This window comes from Sinohyriopsis cumingii, chromosome 6, assembly GCF_028554795.1.
Source record: "Sinohyriopsis cumingii isolate HCF-2022 chromosome 6, ASM2855479v2, whole genome shotgun sequence".
Taxonomy (NCBI): Eukaryota; Metazoa; Mollusca; class Bivalvia; order Unionida; family Unionidae; genus Sinohyriopsis; species Sinohyriopsis cumingii.
The window spans coordinates 140,496,016-140,510,091 of NC_142966.1; the positions used below are offsets into that span (position 1 = coordinate 140,496,016).

The 14,076-nt window shown below is 34.9% G+C and overlaps 1 protein-coding gene across 1 annotated transcript in view; it reads left to right on the forward strand.

The window, feature by feature from the left end:
• Positions 1-247: 247 nt before the first annotated feature.
• LOC149798127 (major facilitator superfamily domain-containing protein 8-like) overlaps positions 248-14,076 on the forward strand; it is a 94,235-nt gene continuing 80,406 nt past the window's right edge. The window contains exon 1 of the mRNA XM_089963215.1: positions 248-415. Within this exon, the coding sequence (XP_089819341.1) occupies positions 327-415 (89 nt within the window). The 5' untranslated portion in view covers positions 248-326. The remainder of the gene's footprint in view (positions 416-14,076) is intronic.

Consider the following 14,076-nt stretch of genomic DNA (forward strand, 5'->3'; position numbering starts at 1 on the left):
ACCGCGCTTTTAAAAAAACAAAAACATTCTGACATTACTGGTATAAATAATTTTTATAACTTACATATAAAAAAAAAAAACGGAGAGCTACTTGTACTTGTTGGTTAGCTAAACAACATATTCCATGTTTGGGTATTTTATTTCGTCATATGACATTATTGGGGTGGTTCAATCTGATTAAAATCCTATCTCCACCGTCTCGCTTAGGACAGTGGAGATCTCGTTAATCAAATTAGGTTTCTCTCTCACTCAACCATGTAACTGAGTTCGGAGCAAGACAGAGAACCAGGCTAACAGTAGAGACAAGCAGAAAACTGTGGTAGATCATGGCAAAGAAAGGAGTTTATGATGGAGAAGATGACCCTGACGAAGCTGACGAGACTACACGACTTCTGGGCAGTATTCCTCCATACAGGTGACATATGTTTTTCAGAAATCAGAAATGACGCCTTATGGGAAAATATTGGTTATGGAAAGGGACGGATTGTGTCATCGGTGATGTACCCAGTTGTAGACCCTTTATCACATGATGACTATCAGAACGTCAGTTATGTATCTTGTATAGTGCACAACCTCAGATTACAAACTATGTCTAAGGTTACATTATAGGTTCTCTTAAATTGAGACCGTAGCAGTCTGGTATTTTATAAGTTTATAACATTCATTAGATCGTGGCATACCAGCAATAGTTTGATGTCATTCGGATTATGGTTCATCATTTTAGTCTACACGTTGTTTGCATGTATTTTGACATTATGACTTCAACTGAAAACTGCAACAAATAACAAAAATATACATTGCAATGAGTTACTGCTACTATAATCAGCATCTACCCCATTCTGAATTGTACATGTTTCTCCTATGCTCTTGGGTCCTTTAGTACTGCAGTGTAAGACTTCTATCCAGATATGTATGTTTTGGGGTTGACAAAAACATAAGTATCAGGGTAGACGTTTTACAATGTAGGACTAGGGTTCCCTAATCTTGCAGTATTTAATAGTTCTGTGCAGAATAAATCATCCTGCAATATTCCATTAATTTATATCGTTTTTTTCTTCTTCAGGTACTAAAAACACCGAAATGCATTGAAAAACTGAAATACACATGTATTTACATGTTCTCGGTGTATATATCAGTGTACACACAGCAATCTTGATTTAATAATTAATAGTAATATAAAGCAAAATAAAATATGATTTATGTTATTTTATAAGAATTATTTACTTTTTTCAATATTTTTAGCTGAATTTATGTAATCACTTGGTTCTACTTGATTCAACAGATATAATAAACAGAGAATTATAGTAATAACATACAAAGAATGAAACGTGAAAATGATCAGAAGTTTTTGCGGACATTGTATCATACATTTACTTTAACTTTTCAATAATATGAATTACCAGTAGAAATAATGCTCACAGCCTAAATACCTTCCAAAGTTGAATTTTTAAAAAATGGTTGGGTAAACACACTTCTCTTCAGACTGCTTGATTGTATGGCACCTGTTGAAAAACAGATTACAAAATTTTGGCTCAACTTGCAAGACATTTTTATGAGCAGAAAAGGTTTTACTGTGCCTTTGTCTCCATTTTATTTTAGTTGTAACCAACTAGCTGTTGATATCTTGCATGTTGTGTACTGTATATATGTACCTGTGTTTTGTTTCTTTTTACCTGTGCAAAAGTTTGCATCATACCCCTATACCTCATTTACACTATTCAGCCATGCCTGGCAATTATTTACCATTGCATTCTCTATTGATGATCACATTTTAATGAACTTGAGAAGTTTGCACAGCTGGATAACAGTATCGTTTGAAATTTGTAAGGTGCAGTGTGATTAAATGCTTATAAATGCTTACGAGTTATATTCTAATTGTGCCTGGTAATTCCTTTCTGAGATTGAAGGTGGGATGTGATTCTAAATAGATCAGATCCTGAATATATCACCATGGTTACATTGTGGTAAGTACAGATAGTTACAAATATTTCATAAACTCCCAGTAGAACAGTCTTTTTTTTTTGTTTCTACACTCCATCAAAAATTCAAAGTCCAAAACATTTTAACTCGTCATTGTATCAACTTAGTTGATTCATTCTTTAAAAGTATTTGACAAGAGTTCAGAGTCATTTGCAAGTTACCATTTTTGATTTCAAGTTTAAGTTTATTGTAAGAAGTTTGTCCATGGTTCATACCTCCGGCATAAAGGAAGTGGAATGTAATATTCAAATGTGTTAGTCAGGCCAAGATGTAAAAATGTGTTATTTAATGTGTCTGTATAATTTTATCAATCATTTTTGTAGGATGTTGTTTTCAAAAGCATATTCAATTGCAATAAACATCAATGTGTCCACTGACTCCCCTATATTCCTATATTTGCCATTATTTTTATGTCTCGCCACTATTACCAATATTTTTTTAAATGCCGCATTATTTATATGTGTGTGTATCCCTCTATATTTTTGGCAAGAGGTTCTCAAAATTCAATATTGTTGTAATCAAGTCAGCATTTGCTGCTAGTAGTTCTGTCCTTTCAGATTGTGCCCTACAGAAGAAATCACTAGATCACCATTACGAAAACATTTTTACATATGTATGACTGTTGCTCTGATAGAAATCACTCCATGTTGTTCAAAAGGACTTTTTCATCTTTACTTGCTGGTAGGTTCAGATAATCCATTTAATGTCTTATGAATGTCAGCAAAAAGTGTGTGCTCGAATTGAATGAAAAATATTTATTCCAGATAAAGAATAACAGGGAATTATATGCATGCTTCTTGAGACAAATAGTGAAAGTTCCAGACAAAAACATTGGTAGTAAAGAAAGAAAAGCTGTTTTGCAGTTTTGATTGCTGCTGTACTTATTGGTTTGCCTCATAGTCCTTGAAAAAGAGTAGAAATGTTTCATTGCAAAGGATACAACAGAGTCAGAAACAAAAAACATTTTTTTTGGTTGTAATGTCTGAAGAATATTAGGCAATAGATGTGAGTAGACATTATCTAGTAACATTTGAAGATATTTTTAATATCATTCGTTGAAATTCCTGAATGGAGAACTAAAATTTTACTGCCATCTTGTCTTGAGTTCAGTAAGTGCTCGATTGAGTAGTTGCAATGCTTGTTGTTATCAGTATGCATCCATGTTTGTGTAGATAACACATGTATTAGTGACAGCTTTTAGGAAAAGTGACATTTAATGCCTGTGCTACCATAAAAAAAACATCTGCGGTAAGCTGCAGACACCAGACAGCCACTGGAATCTCTTATATATGGCCCCACTGTAGACAATATATCCATAAAATGACTGATAACTCTATAAAAGTCAGGATTTGCTGGTCTTTAGAATTTTGTACCATGTAATCTTCATGTAGCTTGCAAGTCAAGTTTCAGTGTGTATGTGTCTATAGTGTTTCTCAGAACATAGTGGCAACCTGTGTTATTGAGTTCAAAAAGGCCAAAACATGTCTGCACAAAGAGTCTGCTTGAGACCATAGTAACTTGATAGCAGTTGCATAATGACTTAGACAACAGTGTGCGTTATTGTACAGTGGTATGCATATAATTCAGGTCTGCTAAATTAGAGTTAATTGATAACTCTGCCTTAATGTTAGCATGCCCTGTAATAGAGTGGTATGCCTATGCCACAAGTTTGTTTAATTATAGTAGATGGATAAATTTGCCTCATTGTCATCATGATGAATAAGGGAATAAAATTTACTCAGGAGATTCAGATTGTGACTGAATATATACAGTTTTAACAAATGTATGCTTTTTATTGTGGATTGTTAAGACTTCATTCTTAAAGTAACAGTGTACTTAATGATTAATAGTCTGTAGATTATATGATCCAAAGGTATGCTTTGTATGCTAGAAAGCAGTGCATGTCACAGCTGTACGCTAGATAGTAGTGCATGTCACAGCCATATGCTAGAAAGCAGTGCATGTCACAGCTATATGCTAGATAGCAGTGCATGTCACAGCCATATGCTAGATATCAATGCATATCATAGCCATACACAAGATACCAGTGCATGTCACAGCCATATGCTAGATGGCAGTGTGTCACATCTATATGCTAGAAAGCAGTGCATTTCACAGCTATATGGTAGATAGCACTGCATATCACAGCTGTATGCTAGATAGCAGTGCATGTCACAGCCATATGCTAGGTAGCAGTGTGTGTCACAACTGTATGCTATATAGTGCGTGTTACAGCTATACGCTAGATAGCAGTGCATATCACAGTCATATGCTAGATAGCAGTGCATGTCACAGATGTATGCTAGATAGCAGTGCATGTCACAGCTATATGCTAGATAGCAGTGCATGTCACAGCTATATGCTAGATAGCAGTGCATGTCACAGCTATGTGCTAGATAGCAGTGCATATCATATCTGTATGCTAGATAGCATTTCACAGCCATATGCTAGATAGCAGTGCATGTCATGTCTGTATGCTTTAAAGTGATTGCTTTTTCTTTATTGTTTTGTTTGTTTATCTTTGAGCAACAAAGTTTTGCACTGAGGGGGCATGTGGATTTGGCAACAGTATGCTTGAATAATTTCTTTTTGTTTAATGTGGAGCTTTTTTTGCATTATTCATTAGTTGAATTTATGATGTAATGACAGTGTAGTCTTTGAAACTTATTCTTCTAAATGGTTGTACGTGTAGAAAACTAAAAGTAACAAAATAACTAGCAGGAAGGTATCCTTTTTGATAGTGACTTTATATTCATACACATGGCAGGTTAAGATTTCTGGTGCACAGTCCATACACATGGCAGGTTAAGATTTCTGGTGCACAATACATACACATGGCAGGTGATGCTCTTTCTTCTGTAGGGCTTTGAAATGTGTGTGGTTTTATGGTCTGAGCTGATGGTATGCATTTATATATTTGCTTCATAGTTAAATGTATTTGTTATTCCCATTTGTATCTGCTATAAATACTCCTATTTGCTCCTTTAGTTTGGGTATGTTTTCCTGTTTTTTACTTCTATATTTTGTCAAAAAGGCGGTGGCACACTGAAACCTGCATAAAAAATCTGCATAAATAATTAAATTTTTTTTTCTTCAATATGGTGCATTTGTTTACAATAAAATTCATTATATACTACAATAAATTACTACAGTAATTGATTCCATTAATGTATGTTTTTTTTATTGGATTTTATTTCTTCTAACATGATATAATTGGCATATGTGATAAGAACCAAACATTTTTCATTGTCTTGCCAATCTGAGAAATCACAGATTAGGGTTTCCTATTAGAAACCAACAAACAAAGCCAACACGTAAACAACAGCCCAATCTTGAGCAGTTAACATTCACTCCAGGGCCATAGACTTTAAACCAAATATGGCTTTTATGTACATTAATGTGGAAATTTGTGAAAGAAAAGTATTATCTTAACTAATATTATGTTTAAATGATGAATAAAGCATCTTGTACTAAGTTTGAACACAGTCATAGTCAAGAAAGATAACTCATGAGAGACTTGCAATGAGGTAATGAAGTTAGGATGACCTCCCTTATGCTGCTCATTCAGATGTTTAGATGAAAAAGGTGTATTGCAGAAAGTGTTACTTGGTTAAGTTAGTTAATCAAATATAAGTTCAATTAAATTAATGAAATTATTGGAGCAAGGAACTTGGTTGACGTTGGAAAAACTACAACTGATTTTAGAAGCTGTACAAGTTGTAAACATACAGTCGGACCATATGAATGAGGGAGAAAAAGCAGGTGTAAACAGTGTTGGTGCTGTTGGGATATGCAATGGGTGGCATCATCACACACCTAAAGTGGCAGCATCTTACTGGTTTGATAAGATGAGACATTTGATTAAAGAAAAAAACATGCCCTGCAAAGAGCAAAAAGTGTCATAAATGTAGGAAAATTTTGACCTTTTCAGAAGTGTTTTAAAACAAAAGAGGCTTGTGTGAAAGAAGAAGTGGAAATAGGGTTAGGAAGGAAAACCTGAATTTCATAGACACTATTAATGAGGGAGTTGTTGGTATGCTTTTTTAGTGAGGGAATGGCAGTGAATGTGAAATGATAACACTGTCAGTAGGAGTAAATTTGTGGAAGCAATCTTAAAGCAAAATACATCAAGTGTACATCTAAGAAAAGCAAAAAAAATTTACATTAGTACCACTAAAGGTAACAGTAAGCTTTACAATGACACTTCTGTGGTACAACAAAACCACTCAGTGTAAACATTAAGTTTCTCAATTACAGGTCAAAGAGTTATTGCGTACTACATGCAGTTCATTGTCATTGTCATTGCTTGACATGGAACATTATTTGAATTAGGTTTATTGCATTTATGAATTGTTAAATTTGAAAAGGAAAAAATGTTTTTGCAGCTTATAGTGATTGCTTTGAAGGAATAGGAAAGTTCACAGACTGAAATTGAGCTTCATATTGGCAAAACAGTCAAACTGGTAGCCCAGCAACACATATTGCCATATTTACAAAACAGTCATTCCAGGAGCCCAGCAACACATACATGTATTGCCATACTGACAAAATGGTCTAGCCAGTAGCCCAGCAACACATATTGCCATATTGACAGAACAGTCAAGCCAAGTAGCCCAGCAACACATGTTGCCATATTGACAAAATGCTCAAACCAGTAGCCAAGCAAGACACAAATTGCCATTGAACTTGCATAAAGTCAGAAACTCAATAAATTAGAACAGCTGGATATTACTGAAAAAGTAAATGGTCCAAGCTCCGTGAGTTAGCCCAGTTGTATTTGAACAAAGTCTAATGAAGGGATATATGTTCAAGCGTATACACGAATCAGGCAACCAGAAAAAGGCAGTCTTATTCCTAGTCCTACAGTGTAAGTTATCTTCATTGACATTTATGTCTGGTCAATCTAAATATAAATATCAGGGGAGACATCTTACTTTGTAGGACTACCTTATGCCTTCAGTATGTTAGGTGAAATGAACACTAGTACTGTTTTCTCCAACTTGAATTTGAAATGGGGACGTCACCAATACCAATGAAGAAGGAATATAGACAGATCACAAAATGATAGCCCACAAAACATTATATCATTAGGAAGCTTTAATGTTTGGTATTGTATCAACACTAGAAAAGTATCAAGTTCTTCAGTGTACATTAAATAAGTCAGGAGGAGGATAATGAAAGATTAAAGACAGTTCTGGACAAAATAAAAGAAAGGGGTTTAACTTTGAACAGAAACAAATATATGCAGTACACATCAGAGCTTAAATTTATGGGCCATGTTCTCCCAGCAAGAGGATGAAGTCAATGCAGTTGTTGAAGCTAGAGAAAAACCAGATTCATGTGAAGTTAGAAGTTTCCTGGGATTTGTTAATTTCAGTGCAGATTTGGCTGCATTAGCTCATACTGATATGAATCTGTCATCTGCATTACTGACTAAAGAAAGTAAATAAAAGGTTAGTGTCAGATTTCAAGTATATTGGTAATCCCATGGTTGTGCAGTGACTCCAAAGTTCATATAAAAGACCAAAACTGAAGAACATTTGGAGCAAACTAAGATGATTGGAATGGGGGCAGGAATTGACTGCAACTGCTCTTGACAGAATTAATGTCGGACAAAGGTTTACGTGTCAGAGTTTTGATTGATTCATAAGTGAAGGCATCGTTGACTCTGATATGATCTTTATTCTATGCCACATTCTTCCTCAACCTGCCACATCCATTCAAGAGTATATTGAATATAAATGGCGATGTTGTGAGCAATGTGACTGTTCAGAATTTTTGCATTATGACCTTGTGAGTCAGAGTTTTGAGTTTTAATTGATTTAGCAGGTCTAAGTTAGTCCTGTGTCGACTACTTCAGCCTTGATATGCTTACATTTTGTCTTGTTTGTTTCTTTCATCAAATGCTGTCAAACTCACTACATAATCAGCCAGATATTTGTATACTAATTCTGTAATCAAATATTTGGAAAAAACAATTCTTTTCCACACAAATCATAAACCAGTGGCAATGGACCACCGTTTCTTTAAGCATTATCTCATTTGCATAATAGTATTACTCCATTTATTGTGGTCACGGGGCAACAGAGCCGTTGGGAGGTAAAATAGACGTCTGCTTCAATGCATCCAGATACTTAAGAGCGATGGTATAGAATGGAAGAAAGCCATTCAAGCTTATTTAATTCAGGAACAGCACCACACACTTGAGAAATGGTAAACATCCATCGGAACTGATGCTTGTTAGAAAAATTTGATCTCATGAGATTTGGAGTAGAAGGTGATGCGGTTCGAGATTTTGATGATCTGGGAAAAAAAAGAGAAAATGAACCAATATGCAGATACAATGAGAAATGTGAAGATAAGTTTTTGCTCCAGTAGAAAAAATGGACAGTTCTTTAATGGTATAAGCGCTAGGTGGAGTAAGATGCAAAAGAAACGTGTAAAGAAAAAAGTAGAGAGGGTACAGTGATAATCAATCAATTGGACAGGATACAACTCAGTCATCAGATGGGAAGCATCAACACAGAAACCACAAAAGAGAGGGAAAAAGAGATGGAGAATAAAAGTGCAGAATTCATTAGTGTGGAACGTTGTCATACTGGTAAGGATGCCAGCATGATGCCATATAAGGGACATACTTCACTAATGTGGAACTTTGACATACTTTTATTTTTGTCCACTTAATAGTTTGACTGTTATATATAGGGAAAATAATTGTAGTGAGGAAAAAAGACAATACACACACATGCAATCACTCATGCACATATTCATAAAGTACACAATCTCTTTTTAGATAGACAAATACAATTATATGGCATCTAGGTGACAGACTTTGTTCCTGTTTATCGTCAAATCAGGCACAGTTAAATATTGTTTGGTTAGCTTGTAATGCAAACACATTGTACACTATAACATGATGCTATGTAACATGCATCATTCTTAGTTACTGGTGGGATAATGGTTCACAGTGTTCCCAAATCAACATTCTTTTCAGATTTGATTGCAATATCTTTTTCCAAATTATAGTGGTCTTTAAGAAAAACTTTCAACCCATTAATTATAGGCATTTCCGCAGTAATTATACATATAGATGTAGTATTTGGCTGAAGAAAACAAAAATAAAAAGGTTGTACATATATTCCATATTTTATATTTTCGATACAAACAAATTTGAATTTAAATTCTTCACTTATATTAACTTACTTGCGAATGCTACTCTTGTGTGAATTGACTTGAAAATGGAAGGGAAGTAGTTTATTTGAACAAGTCATAGACAAAGACAGACAACTCTTATGAGACTAACAAAGTAATGCAATTAGGAAAAAACCCATATGCAATTCATTTGGATATTGGTGGTATTGATTTGATTAGAATGGTCTATTACAGAAACGTGGAGTTAAGTGAATAACTCTGTTAATAAAATGTTGATTCAGTCAGGTTCTTTAATACCGCACGTTACCTATTTACCAGTCTGGAATGCTGGTAACAGCAATCTGAAGTTTGTAAATATTGTATGCAAACAAATGAAGGAAAGCAGATGAAATGCATCATTTGTGAAACAGTTAGCTCACTAAGGTAATAGTGCATGCACAGCATCAAAATCTAAAGCACAGACATATATCCTATCATTGAAACTGGTTCAGAAAGATCCTCACTAAACAAATAATTACAGCTTTCAAAACTGTAGTTTCTTCATCCTTAAAGTAAAATGGCAAACGTACTCTAAAAAACTACTCGTGATATGTGTGCATGTCCTGAGACCACTTAGCATATTGGAAGTTCACAAGTTTCTGTACATAAGAGAAGACAAATGGTTTCCAAACAATAATTGCATTTCTCCACCATCTACAGCAGGTATTGGCACCCTTTTAGAACTGCTGTGCCAGGTCCACTCAGTGGTAGAGTGCTACTTGCCAAATCATATCCATCCCTTTAATATAATTATCATACAATACAAAACTATACAACTTGTACCATGTGCCTTTCCAAAGAGTCTGGCATGCCACTGTTGGCATGCATGCCATAGGTTTGCCAACAAATGATCTACAGTTACCAGACACAGTGGATGGCTTGAAAGAAGACGAATTGTTTCCAAACAGTAACACTGGTTCTTTACCAACCACAGTTGTTTGGCATTCTGGGTCCTACTTAGGGAAGAGAAGAAGTCTTCTGATTTTAGGGTCAGTGGTCAAGGTCACTGTGACTGAAAGATTTAAATTGGTTTCTGCACAACAACTTGAGTTCTCCACAGTTTGCACTTACTAAGCTTTTTCAGTAGCTAGTTCTGAGGGATAAGGAAGAATTATAATATTTTGGTCAAAGATCATTGGACAAGGTCGTTGTTAGTGACAGAAGAAACAGGTTTCTGCACAGTAACTCGATTTCCCCACCATGTACAATTACCTTTGTAGATAATTTGTATTAGGGCAAGGAAAAAGACTATGACTTTTTTTTTAGGTCAAAGGTCAAGGTCTCTTTTACTGAAAGAAGAAAAATCATTTTTGTTCAATAATTTAAGTTCTCCACAATCAGCACTTATCAAAATTTGTGGATGACTTGCACTTCAGATAAGGAAGAATGACATTACTATTGGTGTCTAAAGCTCAAAGTTCAAGGTCATCTGACTAAAAGAATTAATATGGTTTCAGCACAATAGCACATATTCTCCACATTCTACACTTACCAAGCTTTGAGGATGGTTTTAACTTAGGGCAAGGAAGAAACCTATCAATTCTGCAGCCAGAAGTTTAATAGTCAAGATCACTGTTACTAAAGAAAAATGGTCTCAAGAAAATTTTAGTTCTCCATCTTAGTTGCCAATCTGCCGATGACTTCCCTTTTAGGTTAGGAATCACTTGAATCAATTTCTGGGGTCAAAATTCATGGTCATTAACTAACAGAATAAAAATGGTTTCTTTAAAGTAACATTAAATTGCTTGCACTTGCGTTACACTATAAGCCAAATGATTTTAAAGGTCAGAAGGTCAGATCGTAAGGTCGTCTACTGAAAGAACAAAAAGTGCACAATAACTTAAGTTCTCTACTTAACAAACTTTATAGATGGCTTGATCATTTTGGTAATGAAGAACCCTATAGATATTAAGGTAAAGGTCACATGTGACTGAAAGAAGATAGGTTTGTGCTTAATCATATTAGGTCTCCATAATCTGCAGTTACCAAATTTTGTGCATGACTTGCACTTGGGGTAAGAAAGAACCCTATTAGTTTAAGGGTCAAAAGGTCAATGGTCAAGGTTACTAAAAATGAAGAAAACTGTTTTCTGCCCAATAATATTAGCAGTACATAATATATATATATAATATTCTATGTTGTTTGTTCTACTGAATACAACCAACAAACTCCACTGACCCAGATCTGCCAGCACATTTTGCCCTGGCAGATTTGGGTCTGTACAGTTTGCGGTTTGGCTCATGATATAAGTGAGCACATACAGTAATGTATATTCAGCTGAAGTCATTGCTATATATCTTTGTGCCACTGATGTCTTTCAAACTGAAGTCATTCGGATGAATCTTTGTGCCAATGATGACTTTCAAACTGAAGTCATTGGGATGGATTTTTGTGCCACTGATGACTTTCAAGCTGAAGTCATTGGGATGGATCTTTGTGCCACTGATGACTTTCAAACTGAAGTCATTGCTATGTATCTTTGTGCCACTGATGACTTTCAAACTGATGTCATTGCTATGGATCTTTGTGCCACTGATGACTTTCAGACTGAAGTCATTGGGATGGATCTTTGTGCCACTGATGACTTTCAAACTAAAGGGTCAAACCTAACAAACATAAAACATTTTCATCTAAAACGAGATATATGTAACCCTTAGCAACAGCAACAATACTATTCATCAAATAATGAGTCTGAATATGATATTGACTTTGTTGTAGAGTAAGTCACCTTCTTTTTGGATCTACTATGCAAGTATAAAACCATGTTTAAATGATTTAGAAACTGTATAGTCATATTGTTAATGTAAGAAAATTAAATCAATGACTAATACATTTTGATTTGTTTATATGGGTCATACATTTGTAGCTAGATTTTTCTCAGCATTTTAGAATGGATAATCCCATAGATTCCCATTACATAGTATAGTTTATAATAACATGATTTCCAGTAAATCTTATGAGATAGAGAGGGAGAGAGAGAGAGAGAGCTACTTTGACAATGTGGTATATGCACCATAATTTATAGCCTGTCTGTTAACAGTCACAATTGGCATAGTTTCTTGCATTTTGTTCATGGAATACAATTATCCCTGGATATGTTTTATTGTTAATTGTCATGGAAATGATGGAAGTCAAAGCATGAGAGACAAACAACCACCATTTCACAGACTGCTTTACTGGCTGGCAAAAGGTAGAGTGTATTGTACTGCTAATCATTGAGCTTTGCTGTGACTAATTTGCATAGGTAAAGTACACATTTATGGTGGAACAACCCAATTCATTGGATGCTAAATAAATCAGAGATGCATATTGAAGAAACAATAGCTGTTACATATTGTTGCCTTGCATGAGTCAGTTGACAACAGCTTTTTCAGAGATTATTGTCTAGTTCTAGATCAGCATCAAAGGTCCTTTGAGTTGGGTTTTACTCCATAAATGCAGTAATGTAAAGGCAAAGCAAGATTATTTCAGTATCTGGAATAGTAAAGTTAGGAGCAGTATGGAAGTGTGATTTTTTTCTTGACTGCAACAGCCATATGCCTGAAAGGAATGCCAAAATTTATCATGGGAACTAGCATTGTTCCTCTCAGCAAATTAGATACAGAAAGACCATTTTCATTGCTCATAAAATTTCAGAAAAATTTCATTGAAGAATGAACAACAACAGTATGCTGTTGTCCAGTCTCTACTGGGTACAGAGATGAGCACTAATGAAACTGATCAAATTATCCAAGGAACTATCGAGGGCAGCAAAGTCTGTATCTGCAAATTAGTATTGTAATTGGTAGTCGAACAAATCGGCACAATTATGAGTAAATCTTGACCAAGTTATAATAAACAATAGAAAATTGATGCTGACAGAATTCTAATTCTGTTTGATAATTGATTATAAAGACATAAATTTTGTGTATTTCTATGCCCCAGCATGACAATTGTATGGGTATATATTATACCCATATCCATCCATATGTCTGTCTGTTAGTCACTGCTAGGTAGGTTTTGTATTTAGGTTAATTCAGTGAATGTTGTAAGTCACTGTCAGGCAAGTTTTGTATTTAGGTAGTCATCTGCATTTCATGAGCACGTTTTTACTTTTATTTAATATACATGTGTTTGTGCATGTGCACATGCATATATATGTATGTTCATACATGTGTGTGTTTGTATATGCATTTGTGATATGTGAATGCTTAGTTTACCAGCTAATTTTGATAGATCTACTGGTCATAGGCTACAAGAGGTTTTGGGAAGGCCTGTTTTCCATCATCAGACCATTTTCTGTCCATTAGCACAAATGTTGTATTGCTACCCCCTCCAAAACTACTTGCAGGATTGCCATGAAATTTTACACACACATTCATCCAATGGTCTTTTTGGTCTACTTAGTCCTAAATGAAAATGGTGCCACTCGTATTTTCAATATGGCTATCACAGCTGCCATCTTTAAAATCTTGTTATTGCTTACCTCCTGAATGGATATTAATAACTGCATTGGGTTTTCACCAGAGCTGATTCTAAATGAAAATGGTGACAATCTGACAACTCCTGTCCATCACAATAGCTAATTTTAAAAAAAAAATTGCTACTGAAGAAAATCAGGAATGTTTTCATCACTCAGCCGTTAAAAGGAAGAAATGTCTGACCTCAGATTCCTGATTTTTTTTCACCCCATAGAGTTTCACTCAGTTTAAAGGATTCTTGTTTACAATTGTGCTACATTGTTCAAAGAGAACATAATTTATTTTGTTCTTTCAGAATTTAATTCTCCGTCATTTTATACAGGATTGTAGGACTAGATAATGTGTACCCTTTATCTTGCAGTGAGCATTTTTGGGACCACATAACTCACTTTTTGAAAATAATTCCACCATTGTTTGGATGAGCATCGGGCATGTGTTATCTGTG